The sequence below is a fragment of the Mus caroli genome, chromosome 4, assembly GCF_900094665.2.
Source record: "Mus caroli chromosome 4, CAROLI_EIJ_v1.1, whole genome shotgun sequence".
In the NCBI taxonomy this organism is placed as follows: Eukaryota; Metazoa; Chordata; class Mammalia; order Rodentia; family Muridae; genus Mus; species Mus caroli.
The window spans coordinates 129,833,355-129,857,461 of NC_034573.1; the positions used below are offsets into that span (position 1 = coordinate 129,833,355).

The 24,107-nt window shown below is 51.3% G+C and overlaps 1 protein-coding gene across 1 annotated transcript in view; it reads right to left on the bottom strand.

Annotated features, from left to right (window-relative positions):
* The window catches only part of Igsf21 (immunoglobin superfamily member 21), a 219,527-nt gene that overhangs the window by 127,334 nt on the left and 68,086 nt on the right, over window positions 1-24,107 (bottom strand). The window contains exon 2 of the mRNA XM_021161084.1: window positions 3,950-4,062. Coding sequence (XP_021016743.1) covers window positions 3,950-4,062 — 113 coding nt within the window. The remainder of the gene's footprint in view (window positions 1-3,949; window positions 4,063-24,107) is intronic.

Genomic DNA, 24,107 nt, shown 5'->3' on the forward strand with positions numbered 1-24,107 from the left:
CATTAGATCACACGGGACTTTGACAGAGACCACAATACTCAAGACCCCAGGCCTGACCAGTCCCTTGCTGCTATGTTTTCAAAGGTATTTTAAGAGGGAGAACAGCTCCTTCTTCCCACCCTCCCTCACCACAAACACACATGCTGTAATGATGATAGCTCGCAAAATCAATACAATTCACTTTGCTGGAACCCACCATGGCGTGAGTGTGCCAGGAAATGACTCCGACCGAGAACAGCCAGTGCCGTCCCCGTCCCTCTGACAGGCAAGCACAGAGTATTCTAGAGGCTCTGGTGGGGAGGATGTCTGAACATCAGAGGCATTCTGGGTTCCCTCGCAGAGATGGGAATGTCCTATGTCTGTTCTGTTGCAATCTGTTGCCACCAGCTCTGTGTGGTGAGTGCTAGAAATGGCTCGTCTGAGTGAATGGGGAAAGAATTTTGCCCTTTGATTTAAATCAGAACAGCCATGTGTGACCATTGGGCAGGCAGTCACATGGACGGTGCAGATTGGCATGGGGGAGGAAGCGGGGGAACGCTCTGATCACTTGTGCTCTCTGAAGACGATCCAATAGTTTTTTGGCACTGTCACCAAACTGGCCTGAGTTCTTTCCCTATTAGCCAGGCCTCAGGCAAGGTATCCGAAGTCCAGGCTTCTTCTCCATCACCTTTTGTCTCTCTAGGCCTTCCCAGAAGTCCAGCCAGACGTCAATGCTATTGGCTCCCCACTCTCCTCCAAGAACCAATCTATTCTCTATGCTTTGTAAAGTCTTTCTCTCTCTGTGTCTCTCTGTCTGTCTGTGTCTCTCTGTCTCTCTGTCTCTCTGTCTCTGTCTGTCTGTCTGTCTGTCTGTCTGTCTGTCTGTCTGTCTGTGTCTCTCTCTCTCTCTCTCTCTCTCTCTCTCTCTCTCTCTCTCGCTGTGTGTTGGTGGGAATTGAACCCAGGACCTTGCACATGCTCAGTGAACACTCCACCACCCGAGCTACTCACTCAAGCTTCTATGGCTTAGAAAATCTCTGATGATCTACTGTTTGGACAGTTTTCTAGAGCAGAGGTACAAGACTCGACTCACGCATCGGGCTGATTTGTGCCCGCCAGGCTGAGTGAGTGGGGCAGTGGTAGCCTGCCACAATGCCTGTGCTTTTCCCTTCTGAAGCAATTGGAGGCCTAGGCCTGGCTGGGCCTGTGGGGGTCTATTCATCTCCTTCCAAGCCAGACTCTATAAGCTCATTCAGGAGACGGGGGAGGAAGGAGGAGGGGAGTGACAGGGGCCTGGAAACTAAAGGCACTGGGCAGTTTGCTGTTTGTGGCCAGACTTTTGGAGGGGAGGCGAAAAAAAAAAAAAAAAACCGAGACAGGCAGAGGGGCTGGGCTGTCCATTGGAGAAGGAGGCTGGGGCTTTCCTGGCTGCTTCTCCTATGCCCTCTGGAAACTCTGCCCATCCCCAGGTCCTGCAGCCTCTACCTGGGTAGGTCAGTTCTTATCTCTCTCTCTTCAGCTGGCTCTGAGGGAAAAGAGAGAGAGAAGAGAGAGGGAGAGAGAGAGAGAGAGAGAGAGAGAGAGAGAGAGAGAGAGCAGAAGAGCAGCAATTGGAGGGAAGGAAAGCTGGCAGCATGGAGCCTCTTTCCTGGAATTTCCTTCCCTCCTTGCCTCCCTCCTCCCAATCACAGGCAGAGCACATGGGCTCCTCTGATCCCAAGGAGAGCAACCAGACAGCCAGCCACCACCCTGTCCAGCTACAGAATTAAAAGGCCCCGGCATTTGGCTCCACTGGTCAATTTGCATGTGATTTGCATACATCAGCATACCCCCACCCCACTCCAGAGGCTTTCAGTCAAAGGATGTGAAATGAAATGAAATAAATTAATATAGCCTACCATAGCACCATACAGAGGGCCTGACACTCGTCAGAGATGTAACCAATGCTTTAAGCAGTCGGGGGGGGGGGGGGGGGGGGGGGGGGGGGGGGGGGGTGGGGGGGGCAGAGGGGGCGATGAGGGCGGGCAGGTAGACTGGGTTAGGCAGGAGGAAGATGGATTAACTCCTCTATCCAGGGAGCCACAGGGATGGACACCTTCGGGGATAGACCCAGCCTGGCATGGCATTGTCTCTCTTCTGAAAGCTATCTCTTCAGAAGGACTGTCTCCTCCAGCATAATGACTGATGGGAGCTGTGGAAGGCTTTGGGGCCCGTGGGTTCTGCCCATTTCTAATTCTACCACAAGGACAGTTCCTACCAGTCTGTGGCTATGTTTTTTTCTCTCTTCTCTCTGATTCCACCGGGGGATGAGGGAGAGTGTGACCCCAGTATCAGCCAGACTCTGGGTTAGTTTGTCGCAGTCTCTCCATGTTTACAGTCTGCGACAGCCAAGCAGCCCCCATAGCTTGTGACCCCACAGATGACACAACCCATGGCCAGCATCGTGCTGTAGGGCGTTGGTGGAAGCCACCAGAGCTGGTTCCAATCAGGAGCTGAGACGGAGGACAGGCTTGGGTCAAAAGGAACATGACCATAGCCAACAACACAAGACTTGTCAGCAAATGGTAAACCCAAGACCAGAAATTCAGGATGGATGGCAAGGCAGGCATTGAGCAAGACATGTGTGCCTGTTGGAAGGAGGGTGTGGAGAAAAGCTAGAGAGGGGTATCGTGTGCCCGGAGTTCCCTCTTTCTTTCACCCCAAGTTTCCAGGCTCTGTGGCTGAGTGCCAGGAAGAGTAGCGAAGGATATCCCTGAACTTCTGATCCTACTGCCTCCATCTCATAGAGCTGGGATTACAGATGTGCATAGCACCAGGATTCATACAGCGTGGGGAACCAAAACGAAGTCTCCACATGTGCCAAGCAAGTACTCTACCCACTGAGCCACACGCTCGCCCCTACAGAATGGTTTCCATCGGGAATCTTTAACCAGGAGGCCAGAGTCCACTCTGCCCATATTCTGCTTCCACATGGCCACCCACAGGCAAAGCATGGCTTTTACTTTCTTAACTGCTATTAAAAAAAAAAAAGGTTTTCTTGAAAAGAGAAAATTACACAGAATTCTAGCTGCCGGTTTCCATGCACAGCATGTTTGGGGATGTGGTGTGTCCTCTCATTCACACATTGTCCCCAAATAGTGTGGAGGAGTTGTGACTCCCTACGGTCAGCAGGAGGAACATGTTTACAGTCTTGGCCTTTAGCAGGAAATGATACCAGCCTTTGGATTAGATCCCAGGAGAGGAATTGCCTGGTTATCCCTGGGTATGTTCTCAGAGACCAGCCTCCAAGTTCGCCTTCCTGGAGCCCCAGCCCTGCTCCTCAAAGGGGTACCAGCCCGGGATACCCCATTCAGATGCACAGAGATTCATCCAACCGTGACTGGAATGGCTTCTTGTGCCCAAGTCCCAAAGCCATTCTTCCTGCTGTCACCATTGGCACCTGGGCCCTGGGCAGGTGATGTCTATGCATCTTGAGCCACATCCCTCCTTAGGCTCAGATATCTGCTGCCAGGTGCTAGGTACCAGATGTCAAGTGCCAGGCTGGATCTTATGCAGTGAACTTACGTGGTAAAATACCTCTGAAATCCATTGTGCTTTGTGGTTGTTTGAGACAGGCGCTCACTATGTAGCCCAGGCTTGCCCTAAAAACAACAAACCTCCTACTTCAGCCTCCTGAGTGCTAAGCTATGCATCACCACACCTGGCTGAAGGGCAGTTCTAAAGACAGGAAACCTTCCTGTCCTCTCTCTCACACCAGAGATGCCAGAGCATCCTGCATAGGACCACATCAGTACTGTTCTCAGCTGCACGCTGCTCCCAGGGATTATCAGGGGTACAGAAGAGGCCAGAGAGAGACAGAGAGCAGAAGGTACCTTAGGGGTAGCCAGGACTAAGGATGTAACCTCATCTGTGGGTTTTGTCACAGCCCTAGGACACAGAAACTGCTATGTAGAGTGGAGTGGCCACTTACCCGGTACCACACAATCTCACGCATACGGCCGTCTGTCTTGAAGTTACACTTCAGGGTTACTGCGTCCCCAGCCACCACAGGGGGAAGGGGCTCAATGTTGACTGTCAGGTAGCCTGTGGAGGGAAGGAGACAGGAGATGAGACAGGCAAGCAGGGTGAGTGGCTTAGCAACCTGGACCCCCACCTACACTGAGCTATACCATCAAGCTCCAAATGGTGCAGTAGGCAGGCCACTTCTTCCTAAAAACCCTTAGCAGCTCTCTTTCGGTGATCAAGTACATCCTGATATTCAGGCCAGTGAGCCTGTCCAGCCTGAACTGGTTTCAGACGCTTGCAGTCAAGGCAGTCAATGCTAGAATGAACTTTGAAGGAAACGCCCCATTCACCATCTTATGCTTGTGCATGATTGGCCGTGTGTATGATTAAGATCATATGCATTATGGGAAAAGACATTCACACGAATAGAGGCTTCCATAGTCCAAGCCTGTACATCAAAACAGAATAACCTCCTCCACCCAACCGGAACGCTCGGCTTCCTCCTCTTCCTGAACCCTCCAGAGAAGCAGGGGTAAAGCCTTCTCTGGGGCACAGCCCTGCTCTCTGGCCTGCACTTCCACTTTCGTGACTCCAACTCCTTCCTATTTTGCTATTTATATGAATTCTTCCATTCTTTGAGTGGGACACTGAGGGTCTAAGAATCCTCAGTGTGGACGGCGACCACCACTTGCAATAGGGAGATGAGGTAGCGAGGTAGTGGCTACAGAGGGGGTAGGCCTCCAGTGCGGAGGTTCCTGCTCACTCCTCAGCCTACAGTGAGAGGACGATCCCATTCGCCCGCCCTCTCATGGCTTTTCCCTTCTGCCAGGTCCTTGGCTCCCAGGGATCCAGATCATGAGAACTCCGTACTGAAGAACTTTCCCCAACAGTAAGGTTCCGTCCATCTACAAGACCCAGAGAGCCAGCGAGACAGTTCAGTGGGTAAACACACTCACTGAGCAAGCTTGACAACCCAAGTTCAATTCCCAGAACCTGCAACTCCAAGAGGACAGGCTCCTGAAAGCTGTTCTCTGACCTACACACACACACACATACACACACACCATAGGGCATATAGTTGTTATACACACACATACACACTCACACAGATACATACATACACACACATACACACACAAAGATACACACATAAATACACACAGACACATACAGAGACAAGCACACAGATACATATACACATATGTGTACACACAGACACACACAGATACATACACACAGATATATACACATACATACACACACCGACACATACACACAGGTACACTTACACACATAAATACACACAGACACATACAGAGACAAGCACACAGATACATATACACATACGTGTACACACAGACACACACAGATACATACACACAGATATATATACATACATACACACACCGACACATACACACAGGTACACCTACACACATAAACACACACAGACACACACAGACAAGCACACAGATACATACACACACATATACACATACACACTAAGGTTGACATAGTACCCACAACTCTCACTTCAAATGGGGTAAGAGATAATTTATTCTGAAGCCAAGTGTGAGTGACCATGGCCTGGGAATATAGATTCAGGTAACCCTGAATTCCATGTTCCAAAACAGAAGAATTTTCATGAAGTTTTTACAGTAACAGAATAAAGAAAAGTTACAAGTCAAGGCACTTTTGAAATACACTGGTGGACACATCAGATGGGAATTACAGCAAAGGGGGCAACCTCTGTCACGGGCTTCAGATGCCGACCGGCAGTCAGCTTAGCTCTTTGGTTGGGGGAAGCTCATGGTCTGCTAAGTTAATGTATTTCCAAAAAGGTTTCACTTGATATTAAGTCAGAAGTGGAAAAGGAAAGGAAGTAAGTGGGGGCTAGACACTCCAGAGAACGGAAATCGGGGTTTGGTGCTGCAACATCCCGCCCTCTCGACCTTTTATGGAAGGTGTGATTTCTTTCTGGAAACCTTTGCTTATTGCAAATAAGAAATAAAAAACCAAAAAAAAAAAAAAAAGAAATAAAAATGTAAGACCTTCTGAGACCAAGGGGGAAAAGCAGGGATCCAGCGCCGGCTCCTCCCCCTTCAGAGTAGTGACACAAACCTAATTGGTGTACTGGTTACCATAACAAAGAACCTGACAGAAGCAACATGGGGAGGGAGGGAGGGAGGGCTCATCTTGCCTCATGGTCTGAGAGGACGCAGTCCCTCATGGCGGGGAGCTGAAGTCCACTGAGGTGAGAGTGTACAGCTGTGGCTTGTTGTACACCACTGACCAGGAAGCAGAGAGTTTCTGTGGGGCAGGGCTGTAACCTTCAAGGGTCCCCTTCCTGCAACCCACTTCCTCCAGCCAGGCTCTATCTCCTAAAGGTCTCACACCCCCACCCCACCCCAGAGCAAAACAGCACCACCTACTGGGGACCAAGTGTTCAAACATGAGCTTACATAAGATAGTACAGCAACAGACTGACAGGACCTGCAGAAGAGGGAACACACTTGACCCAGTGTCTCCAAACCTCCTTGCCTCAGAGGCCCCTTTACCCAACACAGGGTCCCTGAGGCACACTGGGATCTGTGCCACCCAATATTCTGTTCCAGTTTCAGAGCTACTAACTCCTAGGAAGAAGGCCCTGGGATTCTACCATTGGCTTCTTTAGCACCCAGCATTCTCACCCCCACGTGCTGAATGGAGGGCAGGTCCCATGCTAGGTCATGGGGGAGCCGACCAAAGGGTGCACAGCTGGGAAGGAGTCTTGGATATCTACAAAGCACCTCCGTCGCCACACCTTGGGGATGCTGCTGTGTCCACACCCGCCATGCAGTCCAGTGAGACCTCCGGCTCATTCCTCTACTTCCCCACCTCCATCCCAGAGGGCCACATGCCCGCTCCAGCTTGGTGGGGACTTCGTTCTGGGGCTGATCAACCCAGGCTCATTTGATCGGCTTCCCGCTGCTGATGTCCGCCTATTGATTGACTAGATCAATCCAGTCCAATCATCTTAATGAGAAAAGCAGCCGGGATGGGCTGGGATTTCAATTGTGCAGGCAACCTGAGCGGATTGAGCCCCAGGGGCCTGACCCCTGCATGTAGCTTAATGGGTCCAACACTCCGAGAGGCAAAAACAAGAGTAGACCTCAGAGATCAATGTGGAAGTGGGAATTGAATTGGACCCGCGCGGCCACAGCTCCAGAGCAGGGGCTGAAGACAAGGGCTCGCTCTGGGGCCTCTCTCTAATGTAAGCTGAAGTCATGTTCACAGCGAGCCCCTGAGGCCATGAGGTCTAAGAAAGTAGCCACCATACCATTGGGAGGGGAATCTTCCGGTCATCTTACAACACATTTGCCCATGCGCTCTGAGAAAGACCTGGAGTAGCACAGATGTGACCACGCCCTCTGAAACATACAGAGGAGAAATAGAGGCAGCATCGTGTGTTTGCCACAGAGTAGAGGCGGAGCTTATGAGAGGGGGTGGGGAATCTGGGTGCAGCTTCTGTGATCCAGGTCCCAAACTGTGATCAACAAGAAGACCTCCGTCAGCCAAAAGGACCCGAAGGGACCGGGAGGCTCCTGGGCAAGCCAAGCCTGTATAATAGACATGATGTGAACCAGGCACTCACTAAATGTGTCACGTGTGTCCAACATGGCAGTTCTGAAGAAGAGGTATTACCTCTTACAGGAGAACACAGAGGTATATTGTCCATGTAAGTGTGGATGGGGGCCCTCGGAGTCAGTATGGAATACACCCAGACACTAAGTTCTCACTGCAAAGCAGACTTAGTAACCTAGAGGGACAAGGGCTATGGGGAGTGCTTCTTCCGGATCAGAGAAAGGCAGATGGCAGGTGTTTTTCAAGAGTGGGTTTTTATGGAGAAAAATGGGGAAGTCTGTGCTGGAGTGAGTTGATATGTCCTGATTGGACAACTTAGCCAGTGTAGCCAAATAATGATTGCTGGACTTTTGATGTTTTGATAGCTGGGCCTCAGGAATGAGTCGGTGGGCAAGTGAGGGAATAGACCTTGAGGGGCTAGCTTTAGGAATTCCATCTAACAGTTTAGCAAGGAAGAGGGGCCCACAACCAGCTTGCACCGACATAAAGCTAGCCAACACATATATTAACTGACAGAATCACACACTAGAACAAATTCATATCCAGTCCTCTACACTTCATGCCAAGTCCCACCCCATCATGCCACAGGCTCTCTCCGGAGACAGCAGAGATGAAGGAATGTGCAAGCAGACTCGTGTGAACCGGCAGCCCGCATTCTCCTCCTCTGTTCTGGAATTCCAGGGAGTGGGGGGGTGTGACTGAGGAAATCACACAGCCATCCAGTTACTGGTCCTACCCAACATGGCTTGGTCATTCAGCCCTCTTTCTTGGTTTCCCCACTTTTGCAGTGTAGTCAGGAGCTGGGCACCACTAGGCCAGGTAGGTAATGGGCTCACGACCGGAAACTGGAAGAGGAAAGGTCTGCGTTCTTCTGTGAGTGAGTTGACAGAGCAGGGATAGCTAGTCAAGGCAATGGAGACCATTGTTAACTGCTGTGACATGAGAGAATTGGGGTTAGGGATGAAGTGAACACCGTTACAGATCTGGAAAAGGGGCTGAAGCGTGAGCAATGCCCCAGATGACGTCATAAGCAATGGGGATATCTGGGTATGACAGACCAGCCCCTCCCCCCACTCCCTCACACGAGTATGAGGTGGGCATATTGGTGTGTGGTTCTCAGGGGTGAGTCTCCTTGGAGTCAGTAGAGATGGAGCTTCTGACTCCCATGCTGGGCAGTCAATTTCTGCAGCCACCTACTTCTGAGAAACGACCGGCCAAGGAAATGACACCTGTCACTCCTTAATAGGATGGTCATGGGGTTTGTGAAAGTTGGTACTAATTGTTCACTTGAAAGAATCTGGAATCACCTTTGGGCATGTCTGGAGGTGGGCGGTTATCTTGACTATCTTGATTGAGGCGGTAAGACCCATCCACTGAGGGTGGCACCATTCCCTAGGCAGGAAGTCTGGGCCTGTGGATAAGCAGGGAAAGCAAGCTGAGCACCACACACCAGTGTGTGCGTGCATTCACTGCTTTCTTCCGGGGGCGGGGAGAGCAATCAATGTGACCAGCTGCTACAAGCTCCTGCTGCCTCAACTTCCCCACCCTGGTAGATTGCCCCTTGAGCAGTGGCCTGCTTTTGATGGGGACTTTGATCACACACAGCAGCAGGACAAGAAACTAAGACAGGGTATCCTGATGACTGTAACACCGCCCTCCATCGTGGAGCTGATGTTCCGGCAGACAAAGCCATCATTGATGATCAAGAATACAGCACATGGAGAGAGATGTGCGGAGGAAGGATCTGTCAGGGCAATGGCAGGGAAAGAAATGGAGGAGAGGCCTTTGGGAAAGGGATTCCTAGGAAGCTCCTCTGAGAAGTCTGAAATTATGGAATATATGAGCCAAGTAGGGAGAGTGTGTCAGACAGGACACAAGTGGAACAGAGGTCTTCTGGGGACATGTGGTGGGTTCCAGGCTTGGGACATGGTAGGAAATTCTTCCCAACGTTCTACAACTTGGAGCAAGTCTTGGGCGGAGCTTTGTATGGGACTAGGGTACAGTGGAGGAGGCTGTGACAAGGGAGAGGCAGAAGGTAACAGGTATGCCTTCTCCTGGCCCACTCCTAAGAGCAAGTGGCTCCTTGGTGCTTTTCTCAGGCTCCTGGTTGTGGGCCCCGCCCCTCCACACACACTTAGTCTAGGCACACTGCATGCTGAGGGTCTTGGACTCCACACTCTAGGGAAAGCGCATCCCCTGTGTAGAACTCTTTCTAATTTGCCCAGAGCTTTGGTTTGCATTGTTTTTACCAGCTGGAGAGCAATGTGTGTGTTTGTAGGAACTCACAATGAAATCGTGCCAGAGAGCAACTGCCTGCTCATCTGTCTCTCTTCCTGGTTATCCCCCGAGCACTGACACAGGATGATGAAGAAGGCCGATTTTCCAGCTTTCTTAACTACTTATGGCCCTGTCAACACAGGCTTTGCTCTTCGGAGCTGTGAAGCGTTTTGTTCCGTGCTAAGTGGATGGCAGCAACCAGGCTGGCATTCGAACCCAGATCGACCTGACTTTCTAAAGCCAATCTCTTCCTCCCACCTTTTGCCACCACCCAGAGCAGAGTCACATGACTTAATAAAGACCACCAAGACTCAGGGGCTGCCCACCCCCAATTTGTGGCTTTGTTGACTGCTAGCATATCTTCATTGGCAGCTGGCTCTCAGAGCAGGGTCTGAGGAGGACGTAAGAGAGGGCTAGGGCCTCCTATCATTTCCTATCATGCCACAGAGACCTGGACAGGATGTGGGACCTCTGTGGGACTGTTTCCTCCAGTGGGAAGCAGACAAGGATCCATTGAGTTCAAACCAGGAAAGACACGTGTGGGCCTCCCTCTGCCCAGTTACTGCCCACATGTGGGGTGAAACCAACCGTCCTATCCTCTGGCCTCTTCTTCTAGGTCAGCCCCAAGAAGGAAAGACAGAAGCCAGCATCTTGACAACAGCATGGCAGAAGATGGAACAGTGGGGCTCAGATGGTCTGTGCCCAGAGATCAGTGCCAAGGGGCCCTGTGGAACCCCCGCCCTAACCTGGGCTGCATATGGCCCAGGCCCAGAGGCTGCTGAGCAAGTGGGGTGGGGACACAGGTTCATCCACCAGTCTAGGGCATTGAGGACAAAGAGAAGAGGACAGAGAGCTGTATCCAGTCCTAGCCTTGCTGCTGGACCAGCTCTGGGGGCCTCAGGCACATTCAAGCTGGCCCCAAGTTTCCTCATCCACGAAACAATGGATTTTTTTAGGGTTTTTCTCCTCTGCAGAATTCCTCCTCAGATGCCAGGTCAGCCTGAACCGGTTCAGATGCAGAGGCTTGGCTGGGGGCACATGGCTACCTTCCTTTCTGCACGGCTCTCATCACTTGTCTGACAAGTGTATCCACCAATTATTCAGAGAGCAGAGGCAGATGGACTCTGGGGCGGCAGGCATCCACTTCACTGCCAGTCAGCTCTGATGCTGAGCCCTGCTGAGCGCAGTATCAGGTGGGGTGCACTGGGAGCCGAGCTAGCTCCATCTGAACTAAGCCACATACTACTATGGCTGTCTTCCGTATCTCTGACCGTGCATAGGCACATCAGGGTAAGATACATTTAGCAAACTGTAGGGTTATTTAGGCCACACACATCCACCTCAGGGGGTGATGACTGAAGCTTCCCCTTGGAAGCCTAGAAGCATCACAGAGTTACTCTCCGAGCACCAGGTTCAAAGCTGTGGCTGGACTTGGCTTTGGCCTGACCCCACGGGGTATTATGAGTCACCAAGGGAGCCCAGAGATTCATGGCCAACTTTAGCTTGATCTAGATCCGAGGACAAGGGGCTTTGCATGCAGAAACTTGAAGAGACATCTGCAATCTGTTGAATTGGTCACATCTTCGTCTCGCCACCTGGTCCTTGATTGGCCCTGGGTAAATTACTACAGTTCACTTTCTAGTCAGGTATGGTAGTGGATGCATGCAATCCCAACACACAGGAGGTGGAAGCAGGAGGAGCAGGGGTTCAAGGGCGTTGTGAGTTCAAGGCCAGCCTGCACTACATGACACCCTGTCTTAGATGACAACATAAACTGGCTGTGGAATGGTTTCTGTCTGCTGTCACACATGCTTGGAGATCTCACAAGGACAAAATGAATTGTCTTTCCCAATGGCTGTCCCATAGTCAGAGAGGACAAGGGTCTCAGGGACCATCAGAAGTACCTTGCCCTTGTAAGCTGAGATCTCTGGTGCCCTCGAGTGTCTTCCAGCCTGCCTCTTATTGCGCCTTCTGGGCCAGGTTTGTGCCAGCTGAGTACCCAGGGGCCTCTCATGGCTGCAGATCAAAGACTCCTTTCAAGGAGAAAGCCAAGCCTGGATGCTGAGTAGCTGTCTCTCAGCCTCTCTTCTTCGGGATGCTGTACAACATGTCCTTGGGTCAGCAGGCAGAGCGGAAGCCAGGGGACAGGAAGTGGCACTCACTGGCAGTAGCTCGGGAAGAGCTTTCAGCATGACAGGCTTAGGTCAGGGAGCACTGGTGGCCACCTAAGAGAAACTACAGGCCAGCAGACCCAGGGTGACAGATGGTGCAGCTGTGGTTTCCCGAATGCTACCCTGTAACTCCTGGCAACCTCCATCTCGGCCATGGCCCAGCTTCTGCAGGTAGCTCTGTCTACGGAGCACCTGGCTCCACGCTTTCTCTTTCACGCCCATGCCAGGAGCCCTTGCCCAGAGAGACACAGTCATCCTCCATGCCTACCCCTGGCAATAGAAGATACATCATGACCTGGCCCATGGCTACCCTCAAAGTGTGGCAAATAAGCGGCTGGCTACTTCTGTTCCTCAAGCAGCCTGCTTCTTCCCAGGATCCCCCTGTCCTGTTGTCTGAGGAGCCAGCAAGGCCTGGATGCTCCAGATAATACATCCAGAGTCCGACTTCCTCGTCCCTCTATCATCACCTCCCTGGCCCTGGTACCACCTCTCAATGTCTGCTCTACTGCAGCATCCTCCCAATGGATCCCCCTGCCCTGCCCCCGCCTACCACTCCTACTTTACTCCCCTCATCCTCCACTTGTTCTGTGCCCCTCCCTACTCACCCCTACTGACAAGAAGCCCTGCTGATCTCTGAGTCCACTCAGCATGACCCCAGGGATTTTGCTCACAGCTCTCCCACTGCTCAGCGTAACAACATGGCATTCCTCACATGGCCCAATGCCTTGGCTTTTCTCTGTTCAGGCATTTCTCTCTAGACAAGTCTTCCTATTGACATGATTGCCCACAAAATCGCATCCCTGTCACTCTCTGACCCTTGACCCTTATTTATTTCTCCAAGAACATACGCCCCTGCCTGTCTCCGTGGACTTGTTTGTCGAGTTGGCGTCCCTGCACCCATGTGTGTCTCCATCTCTTCTCCCATGCTCTGAACGTCACCTCATCTGGAGTCTCCAAGTTCACTCATCTCTCCCTGTCCTCCATTCCATCTCCATGATCTATGTATTTTTGGGAGGGAAGAGTGAGTCAGAGAGAGCAAGGAGGTCTTGGCTTCAGCCTTTAAACTCTCAGAAGCCATCCCAAGGCGAAGACACCCTCCTGAGCCTCTCTAGACTGGGCCATCAAAGAAGGAGGGGACCAAAGAAGCCTGTAGAAGCATTCTCACTCAAACTGTCATAGTCAGAAAGTCGAGAGGGAGCAGGAAGTGGGGCTTGGCTATCAAATGTCAGTGCCTGTCCTCAGAAACTCACTTCCCCCAGGGAGACTCCACCTCCCTTCCACTGATGCCACCAGATGGGGACTAGGTATTTAGACACCTAAGCCTGTGGGAGCACTCATATCTCACACATGAGCCTGTGGGAGCACTCACATCCAACACTTGAGCCTGTTGGAGCACTCACACACAACACAAAGCCTGTGGGAGCACTCATTCCACACACAAGCCTCTGGGAGCACTCACATCCGCCAGCAGCAGCCAACTTCTTCTCTTTCCTGCCACAGTCACCTGATGCCTGTTCTAGACCAATGACTTCGGCCTTCTAAGTTCCGGTCACCTAGACCACCAATCCCTCTTCAATGCCAATCATCTTTCAGTTAAGAGAAGCAGCCTGAGCTGTCTGCTTCTCCACCTCAGGATCAGGGCTGTGTCTGCCACCAGATGAGGGAGTTTGGTGAGAAGGGACACTCTCAGCTGTTCTGAGTACCAAGTGATGAAGACTGTTTAGAGACCTAGTCTCTGGAGGACCGCCATGGATTGTACTGTGACTCCAACTCTGGTTGGTCGTTGGTAGACCTCCACCTGCTGGATTTAAGGCTGGTGGGGCACCGATCATGCTGATGCCCCTCCCCCTGCCGGGGGTCTGGGATTTATCTCCACCTGGCAGCAAGAGGGCACCATGCATTACCACTCATGAGGAGATGAGGTCACCCCTATCTCATGAAGATAAATATCATATTGCAGAGCCACCGACAGCCTCCCCGGGCTCCTGCACTGCGTAATTACTGTCGCAATAAATATTATTACAGGGAACCAATTACTGCAGGTGCACCTTACAGCCAGGTACATGGGGGGGGGTCTGTGAAATATGCCCTTCTGCGTGGCCTCGAGAGTACCCCCCCCCCCGCACTGTCTCTGATGGCAAGAGGAAAGGGTAGAAAGCTACCCGCGCTCAGCCTCGGAGAGGAACCGGATGGATCAGATCTGCCTCTCATGCTTTCTCAGGCCCCATTTGCCCTCAGTTTGAGAATGCCTCTCCCCAGGACCCCGCAGTGCAGATAGGCTGCTCTGTAACCTGCGGATTTGTTAATCTCACTCACTTCAGAGAGTTCTAAAATGCAAATACGGACGCCCCGTCTCTGGTTAATGTCGCTCAATTTCCCCGCCCCATTGCCTTCCAATTCAGGATCAAGTTCAGAATCTGTCAAGGCCAACTGGGCCCCTGATGAGCTCCGCTCTCCCATCCCCTCAGACTCCATCAGTCTCACATGCAGCATTCGCTTTCCTGAACCCCCCCCCCACGCCAGTTCTCCAAAGCCTCCCACCCCAACCCCCATCCCATTCTCTCTCCTCCTGTGGGGTTTCCTTCTCTGAACTCAGCTAGGTGGGCCCAGTTATGAAGGGTCAGCATCATGCTCTCCTTGCCCAGGTTTACACAGAGATGAAAGCTTGCTCCTAGGAGCTCAGAGTAGCCCACTCTGTGGGAGCCCTCCTGAGCATCTCTGGAGGAGTCTGCCTGGGTTCCACTGAATATACCATGCAACTGATTCTCCACCCTCAGACACCCTCAGCTTCCTGGGTGATGTGGACATGTAGACCTCCCCACCCTTTACTGCCTCCCCGCCACCAAGTCCCACTCTGATTTTTCCCTTGATCTGGGGATGAAGCCGCAGCCCCAGGAAGGCTCAGCCAAGGTGCCCTTGTCATCTGTGGCCCAGGAGCTCTCTGCCTGTTTTTGTTTTAGCCTTGGCCACTCTGAGTTACTCACACCTCCCCCATGTACAGCAGCAGGCTTCCGTCAGTGAAGAGATCTCTGTGCCCACTGTTCCCTCTACCTGGCAAGACACTTCTCGTCCCAATCAGCTCGCACTTTACCAAGCTTTCGTGTGGTAGCAAAGGAGCCATTGGCCCTAGAGCTACCCTGACACATGTCTTGTCGTCATCCTAGATGGAGCCTCTTAAATCTGGGTCGGACTCCCACAGCATCTACCATGACCTCAGTGCATGGCATGGCCACGCCTTTCCCATCCATCCATTCATCCTGTCTCCCATAGCCAGCTAGTTGTTCCCACAAGGCCAAGTGCCTGTCCTCACTATGCCACCATGCTTGTGGCTACTAGCTGACTCACGAGAAACTGGATGGGCAGGGAATGGTGGGATGCATGTGTAATCCCAGAACTCTGGAGGTGGGACCAGGAGAGTTGTGAGTTCTAGGACAGCCTGGACTACCCAGTGATGATACTCTATCACCAAGTAAATGAAGGCACAGATGAACAAAAATATTCTACAGGCAGACACTATTTGATTCTGTTAAGGTCTAAAGTCTGTCTGTCTTTCTTCCTCTCTTTTCTCTTTAATCATACACCCCCATCCTGGTCAAATTCACTGTAGCTAAAGTTGACCTTAAACTTGGCATGCTCCTGCCTCTGTCTCTCAGACCTGAACCACTAGGTCTGGCTTACACAGTACTGGGAATTGAACTCAGGACTTGAGGCACGCAAGGCAAGCACTCTATTGCTAAGCCACATCCAGTCCCTTCTGGGCACTGTGTTTGCCACCCCAACTTTGTTCTAGGCAACAACATCCAGAAGCTAAGGTGCACTTCACTCCACGAGGCTCCTGGTCCCTGATGTCCCAGCAGAAGTTCAGTTGGGCTCCTAGGGACCAAAATACTTTCAGCAGGACAGGAGCATGCCTGATGCCATGGACCCTCCTCCATAATTCGGCTTCCTCACCAGAAACCCCTCCATATTATCTCTAGCCAACTCATCAAGTCCCCTCGTCAAAGGCAATAGATGTTTGGAATCCTGGGCATATTAATGTATTATTCATGGTGTATGTATTATTTATCATTAGTTTGTTTATTTATTATTAATTTGTGCTTCATTATTGATAATGATGTAGTTATACTATTAATAAGGAGACCCTGGGGCTGTTCAAAGACACCTGAGGCTGCTTCATCTCCCCACAGAAGACAAAGTAAGGGACTTTCTTTCCCATTTTATGAATAAGAGACACTGAGGCCAGAGCAGGCAAGACCTGCTCAGTCCACTCTCCTGCCTCAGAGTAAGCAGGACCAGCTCATTCTATCCTTCTGCCTCAGGGCAGGCAGGACCAGCTCAATGCATCCTCCTGCCTCAGAGCAGACAAGACCCTCTCAGTTCATTCTCCTGCCTCTGGGGTATCTCTCAGGCAAAGTGATGCCTGGGAAACTCTACAGAGCCACGGGTGCATGTGCCTGCAGACTGCAGCTGCCACCCATGGCTCTATCCAGATCCTGTTTTCTTATGCCTATGCCAGGGTCTCTAACCCAAGTTTATGTTGGGATCCTCTTGTATGTGATATCCGCTCTGTGCTACACATGTGCCTTCCTAACCACACAGACTGCAATGTGCCTAAAGAGAACAGGCAATACCACACAGCCCTCTCTCCATTGCCACATGCACAGAAAGGACTGGAATGATGGAGGTGGGAGCGGCCGCAGCACAGGCGCCTGTGACTCTTCTATGTACGGCTCTATGGTGTCTGAGTCCAGGCGTGGGGCTGTGCATAAGTCTGGAGAGGCAGCTGGTCACGGGGCATCTGTGGGTAGACAGGAAGAAAGAAGACAGACTACTCAGCTGTTTACACAGATGACCAGACAGGTCTGGTCTTCATCGGCAACAGTCGGAAGACAAGTCCCCTCGGCCTCAGTCAACTCAACTGAGAAATGGGCTGAGGCGCTTACTTCTCAGGACAAGTAGCAAGGCTGAGAAGGTAGAGGAGGGTGCTCTGTATGGGAGTGTTGTCAGGGATGTCTGGTGCTCAGAGAGGGTGACCTTGAATTTGGGAGACATGCCCGTTAGCAGCTTCTGACTTCCATGGGCTGACCATGTGACCCCGAGTGACTCCTCCTGACTATCATGCCTTGGTTTCTTCCTCTGTCAGATGCAGATGACTCTGTTTGTTACTGCTGGCAAGGGAGAGGCAGAAAGAGAAACAGCCCAGAGCTGTGCCTGGTACACAGGGACTTGGTCAATGTGGTGGAGCTGGCCTTTGCTCCTAACCTCTCTGTGTCTCCATTCTCCTCCTAGTGAGACTGCTTTATGGGTTGTCACTTGAAAGCTCCAGGGAGGGTGGATGAGGTGACTTTGGTGTCTCAAGGGTCCACATGTCACACTGTCCTCATTGGCTTCTTGCAGAGTCCAGAACAGGGACTGTAGATGGCTCACATCCTCCACCTGTTCCTGAATCCTCCATCTTTCCCTGCATCCTCCATCTGCTCCTGAATCCTCCACCTGCTCCATCCTCCACCTGCTCCTGCACTTCCACCTGTTTCTGCACCTGCATTCTCCACCTGTTCCTACACCCTCCATCTTCCCCTTCACCCTTCACCCGCTCCTGCATCCTCCACCTGTTCTTGAACCTGCTCCTGCATCCTCCACCTGTTCTTGCACCTGCTCCTGCATCCTCCATCTTCCTCTGCATCCTCCATTCTCACAGACAGCATCACAGGGACAAACTTGTGAGCCACGGGGAGGTGTCTCCGACTTGGAATAAAACTTAAAATATAGATGATAAGTCATTACAGAATATCTTAAAAGAAAAATAGTTATTACTCAAGAAACACACACTAAGCTAGGATATAAACTGGTCTTAATAAGTAAAATGAGGCAATTTAATGAAAAAAATTACAATTTAAAATAGGCCTCCATTAAATAATAATGCCTCATAAACACAGAAGTCCTTCAGCATATAAGAATTAATTGCAAGGGCTTGGGAGCTGAGGGCAATGGAGAGGGATCTTTCTTTAATGTTTTTGTCTTCTTTTTTTTTTCCTCAAAAAAGCAACTGGCATTGCACAGGATTACCTCATTCTGGCGCTGAAGGCTTGGAAATTTGAAGAGTTTGCGTGGTGACAATTCTGCTTCCTTGACCCTGTTATTTTAAGATGTGATCTGAAAGATATGGCTTGCATCTGCTCCAAATGAGCTCATGTGACCAGAGTTTCCTGATGACCAAATGGAAATAGGTCTGGTTTTCTGATTTGCAGCACCCGCCCCCCACCCCCACCCCGTGTGTGTGTGTGTGTGTGTGTGTGTGTGTGTCAGAGAGAGAGAGAGAGAGAGAGAGAGAGAGAGAGAGAGAGAGAGAGAGAGAGAGATGGTGTGTGTGTTTGTATGCAGTGTCTGCATGGGCACCTGTTTGTACACGTGCCTTGTGTGTGTGGGAGCGATGACTGCACATGTCCATGTTTGCATGTGCATACGGAGGCCAAAGGACAGTGCTGGGCATCTTTTTCAATCACTCTTCACCTTCTCTTTTTGAGACGCTTTCTGACCAAACCTGGAGCTCTTTGAAACAATTCAGCTAGATTGCTTGCTTAGCCATCTCTAGGGATTCATCAGCCTGCCTCTGCCTCTGTCCCTGCCTCTCCAGAACTGGGCTTACATCCACTGCACCCCACTTTTACATGGGGACCAAGTGAGGGCCTTCGTGTTTGTATTAGTGCCTTACCTCTGAGCACTCAGATTAGACTCTCAACACAATACTCCTGGTCTAGTGAGGTCTTCAGGGAACATTTAGAGATGACTTAAAGACAGCGGAGGGAAGTTGTTCTGTGAAATACCTTATGGGATGCAGCCCGGACTCAGACAACTGAGAGTCACTTGGCCCCAGATGTCAGCAAAACAGAGGGCAGGAAGCCCAACACTGAGGGAGGCATAGGCTCCTAGGAGGGTTTAGATGTGGAGTCAGGGGTCCTCTGGTGCAGCAGAGAATCTTCCAAACTCAGGACCAGCCATCTGGGCCTGGAAATATGACTGCTCGAAGTTCATCATAGCCAGTATACCATCACAGCCTGGCTAAACTTCATCTCCACCCAAGTGGGTCAGCCCCTACCTCCCACAAGGGCATCTGTCTGGACCTCTGGAATGTGTGGTGACTTGACAACCCAGGAATGCTATGAGAAAGGTCCTTTTCAGCCCCCTTTGACAAAATGCATTCATTCCTCTAAGAAACAAACCCACTGGGACTCCCTTCTCCAGGGAGCACTGGCTCCTCTCTCCTCTGCAATCACACGCTGCCTGCTCGGTGGGAGAAGCAATCTGCTCCCCGTATTAATACTTTATTAAGTGCACGCAGCCTGCAAGATAAACACCAACCTATTACATTTGTTCTATGATCGAGCGCTCGCCTGTCACTGGAGTTGCCTGGGGTCCGAGTTGATTGTTACTGGACTTCATTTTGCTAGAGGCCAAAGTACAGGTGGCAGGTGTTTCAGAACCGGAGGGGCCAGGCCTGGAAAGGGCAGGCTAGACGAGTGAGTAGGAGACATTTGATTACGGCCTGCTCCTAGTCACAGACTGGGGCTCAGACAATGATGCGTAGGCTGTTTGGAGTCGGGCATGAGAATTCAGGGGCAGGGCAGAGCGAGCTCCAGCAATCCTCCCATGGCACATTGAGCCTGTAGTATGCACATGGTCACACTGTAGGTGTGGGTGGTGGGTGGATCCAGACCAGTCTGTACTGTTGATGATCACAGGCTTGGGGTAGGGCTCAGAGAGGGGGGAATAGACAGGTCGGAGTCTTGTTTTGCCACTTTCCCATGGGGCTCAGTCTTTTCATTTACAAACTGGGTGTCACCTCCTGATGCAGGAGATTGCAGACAATGTCACACCTCCTGTGGCTGTGTTCTCACTGTGGTAACCACTTCTTGTAGGCCAGAGCTGACAGAAAGATGCACGGGTCCCAAGTGTGGACTGATGGATTTGGGCAGACATACACACCCAAAGGGCCACCGATAGGACAGCCACCAAGATGATCTCAACACTGAAAGCACCCCGCCCCCGCCCCCATTCCCAACAGCTCCTGAAGCAAGGACAGTGACCTCTGTTTCTGCTGGTCATTAGGCTCAGTTCCTTTCTTAATGACCCCGCGTAAACAAGGTCACACAGCCGGGAGCCTTCACCAGCTGCTTTCACTTTCTCAACATCATGTGCTTGGCATTCCTGTCTGCAAGGAAGTTTCTAGATTGGGTTAACTGAGATGGGAAAACCCACCCTGAGTGTGGGTAACACCACCCACCGCCCACGGCCTGGGTTTCATGGCTGAATCTAGAGGAGAAAGTAAGCTGGGCTCCAAGATTAATCTCTGTCCCAGACTTGGGACCTGTGACCCCAGTGACCACGACCTGTCGATTCATGCTCCTGGCGCCATGCCCATCATGCCCGACAGTACACTTCTTAAACCATGACCCTAATAAACCCTCCCTCCCTCCCTCCCTCCCTAACCTCCCTCCCTCCCTAACCTCCCTCCCTCCTCCTCCCTCCCTCCCTCCTCAGTTGCTTGTAGCAGGGATTTTGTCACTTCCTGGAGAGAGAAGTAATTACCACAGCAGCCCTGGGTGGGGAGATCACTGCTGGGTTTGGAAGGTGAAGATCACTCCCGCCATACCTGCCTGGTTCCTTCCCTTCTTCCTGCGGGCACTTGGGACATCTCCATCATCACTCACAGCCACCCCACCCTCTCTCCAAAAACTTCCCTTAGGGAAATGCCCATAGGCCACTTGGTTGACGGAAGAACCCTGCCCCAATCTCTCCCAGGAATGTCAAAGCCAAGCCTCCCAAGCCCCCAGATCACGGAATTGCCTTGGACCCTGTTTTGTCTCTGAGTCTGTGGGCAGGACACCTGGCTTTTTCGTCTGGGTTCTGGGGATGTGAAGTCCCCACCCTTCTGTGTACAAAGCATCGCTCCAGCTTCTTTAACAACCGCTGACACAGTGTATATCAAGTATCCCAGTCACATGGAACAATGGTAACTACACAGGACGGTGAGTACCCGTTCCCTGAAAATCGTACTCCACTTGATACAGGGGGCCTGGACATCTGTGGTTGAGAATGGACCCTGTGGTTACTCGGGGATGACTGGCCGATTTCTTGTCTTACCCCAGCTTCCCTGTGAGATGATATTTCCTGTTTCTGTTTCTGTTTTATTTTTATTTTTTATTTTTATTTTAAATCTTTCCTACTACTTGAACTCTTAGGTATGCAGATGTCCTCGATGAACACTCATTGGAAGGGTCCAATAGAGACGGCACTATCATCTTGTCTTTCTAATTTGAGATTTTCACTCTCCATCTTGGGACACATCCTTGTGTGTGGATACCTTCCCTGTAAGCAGCCCTAGGCCATGTGGTGTTCGGGCACAGGCAGAATTCTCAGCTTCTTGCCAGGAGCCCTGGACCCTCATCACGAGACTCTGTGGCCCTGAGGGGCTGTGGTGCTGTGATTGTTACACCATGTATCCTAGCCAGGAAATAGTCCTACCCTTGGTGGGCAGGTCTTTCCATGTTAATTGACAATAATCAAGATCATCTCCGTGTTCAGAAGTCTGTCTTCTAGATGACATTAGATTCTGTTTAAATGAACCATCTCAGAACCGGTCACGAAAAATATGACTAAGGAAGACACTCAATGCAGATCTCTGGCTTCAATAGTACATACATGTGCACCTCTGTGTGTGCACACACATACACACAGGCACACAGGCATGCATTCTTTAATTCGTGCAATCACAGTGGTAGGGCTGTAGTGGGCCTGTGTGACCACACCAGCCCAATTACAAGTGGATAGTGTTCTTCCACGTGGGACACATAGAGGCCAGAGAAGATTCAAGTCCAAGGACTCGACATGCCCTCGCTTGACACGCTAGGATCAGCCAGCAAAGGGGCAGGGACCTCACTCAGGTACTCGCCAAGAATTGACCTCTGCCAAGACCCCAGTGGATGTGAAAGCTCTTGCTTAGAGCCTTTGGTGAAAACCCAGTCAGACAACACAAGCTGACTTTACCTTTGTGAGACCTACACCAGAGGACTGAAGGGAGCTCTCCCTGACTTTGAACCCACAGAGCTGGAGAGATATCAGATGAAATGTATTGAAGCGGGTTTTGGATCAACACTTTGTTTTGGTGCCAGAACGAACTAACGCTACTCTGGCTCTAAGGTGGAAGCAGCCTGTGGATGAATCAGCATGCTTGTACTGCCTCAGTCCCGAGACTTTAACAGCTCCCGTCACGTTGAACAGTCCTGGTAGGGTCATAGCTTGCATGTCAACCCTGCGTGCGTGCGTGCGTGCGTGCGTGCGTGCGTGTACGAGTGTGCGTGTGTGTGTGTGTGTGTGTGTGTGTGCATGTGTGTATGAATGTGTGAGAGCAGGTACTCATGCATGTGTTGTGTGTATGTGTGTAGATACACAGATGTGTGTGTGTGCAGGTACACATGCATCTGGTGTGTGTGTGTGTGTGTGTGTGTGTGTGTGCAGGTACACATGCATCTGGGGTGTGTGTATGTGTGTGCGCAGGTACACATGCATCTGGGGTGTGTGTGTGTGTTGTGCAGGTACACATGCATCTGGGGTGTGTGTGTGTGTGTGTGTGTAGGCACACATGCATCTGCTTGTGAAGGTCAGAGTTCAGCATCAAGCACCTTCATCATTCTTTGTTTTGAGACAGAGGTTGTCATGGTGTCATCTGTCATTTTGACAGGATCTAGAATGACCTGGAAGACAGACCCCTAGACATGCTTAGTCCACTAAGGGTGGCACCATTCCCTGGCCAGCATCCCGGACTGTGTCAGTGTTCTTTGCTCTGTTTCTGACTGTGGCTGTGATGTGACCGGCTTTCTCAGGCTTCTGCCGCTGTGAATTCCCTGACGTGATGGGCCTCACCCTTAACCTCTTTCTCCCCTAAGTTGCTTTTGCCAGAGCATTTTTTTTTATCACAGCCACAGGAGAGGGAACTAGAACAGGGTCTCCCAGAACCTTGAGCTCACTGGTTAGCTAGCCTGGATGGCCAAGGAGCTCCCTGTAGCTGCCTGTCTCCACTTCCCCAGTGCTGGCACTATAGGCTCTCCGGCAGAGTGAGTTCTATGTGTGTGATGGGATCTGAACTCGGTTGCTCATGCTTTCACAGCAAGGTCGTTTCTGACTGAGACGACTCCCCAGCCTCCTGACCGCAGTCTGAATTACTGTCTCATTGCTGTCCTGAGAGGACACAATGGCTGAAGCCACTTATGAATGAAAGTATTTCATTTGGGGCTTGCTTACAGTTTCAGAGGGTGAGTCCATGACCATCACAGTGGAGAGCACGGTGGCAGGCAGGCAGGCAGGCAGGCACGGTGACAGAGCAGTAGCTGAGATCTTACATCTAGCTCACAGGTGGGAGGCAGGGGTGGAGGATGAGCCTGGTGTGGATATTTGAAACCTCAAAGCCCAGCCCAAGTGTCACACCTTCTCTGGCAAGGCCACACCTCCTCTGACAAGGCCACGCCTCCTTTCCTCTGACAAGGCCACACCTCCTCTGACAAGGCCACGCCTCCTAATCCTTCCTAAACAGTTGCATCAACTGGAAAGCAAATATTGAAGTATATGAGGTTAGGAGATGCGTTATTATTCAAACCGCCACACCCTGCTGTTTGCCACGCCGTCTGTCCCAGCTACACTTGTAGGCTCCATTGCTTGCCTGAAACCATCTCAAGCTCACTCTGGCCTCAGGGCCTTAGCAGGTGCTGCTATACCCACTTCAGGAACACCCTCGCCCTAGTGACCGCACATGGCCCACTCACTGTGCCTAGCTCTTTCACCATTGTCAAGGCCCCCCCCCCCCGCTGAGCCCTTGACAACCAAGCCTGAGAGTCTTGCGCGCCTGCCTTCCCTCTCCCAGAATCGCTTTATTCTTTATGAGTCTCTGCCTGACTGTACTTCAAGTTTATCTGTTGTTTATGGCCAATTATGTACACGCTTCAAGCCCCAGCTAGGATGTCAGTTGAGAGGGATGGGTCTCATCTTCCCTCACTGTCT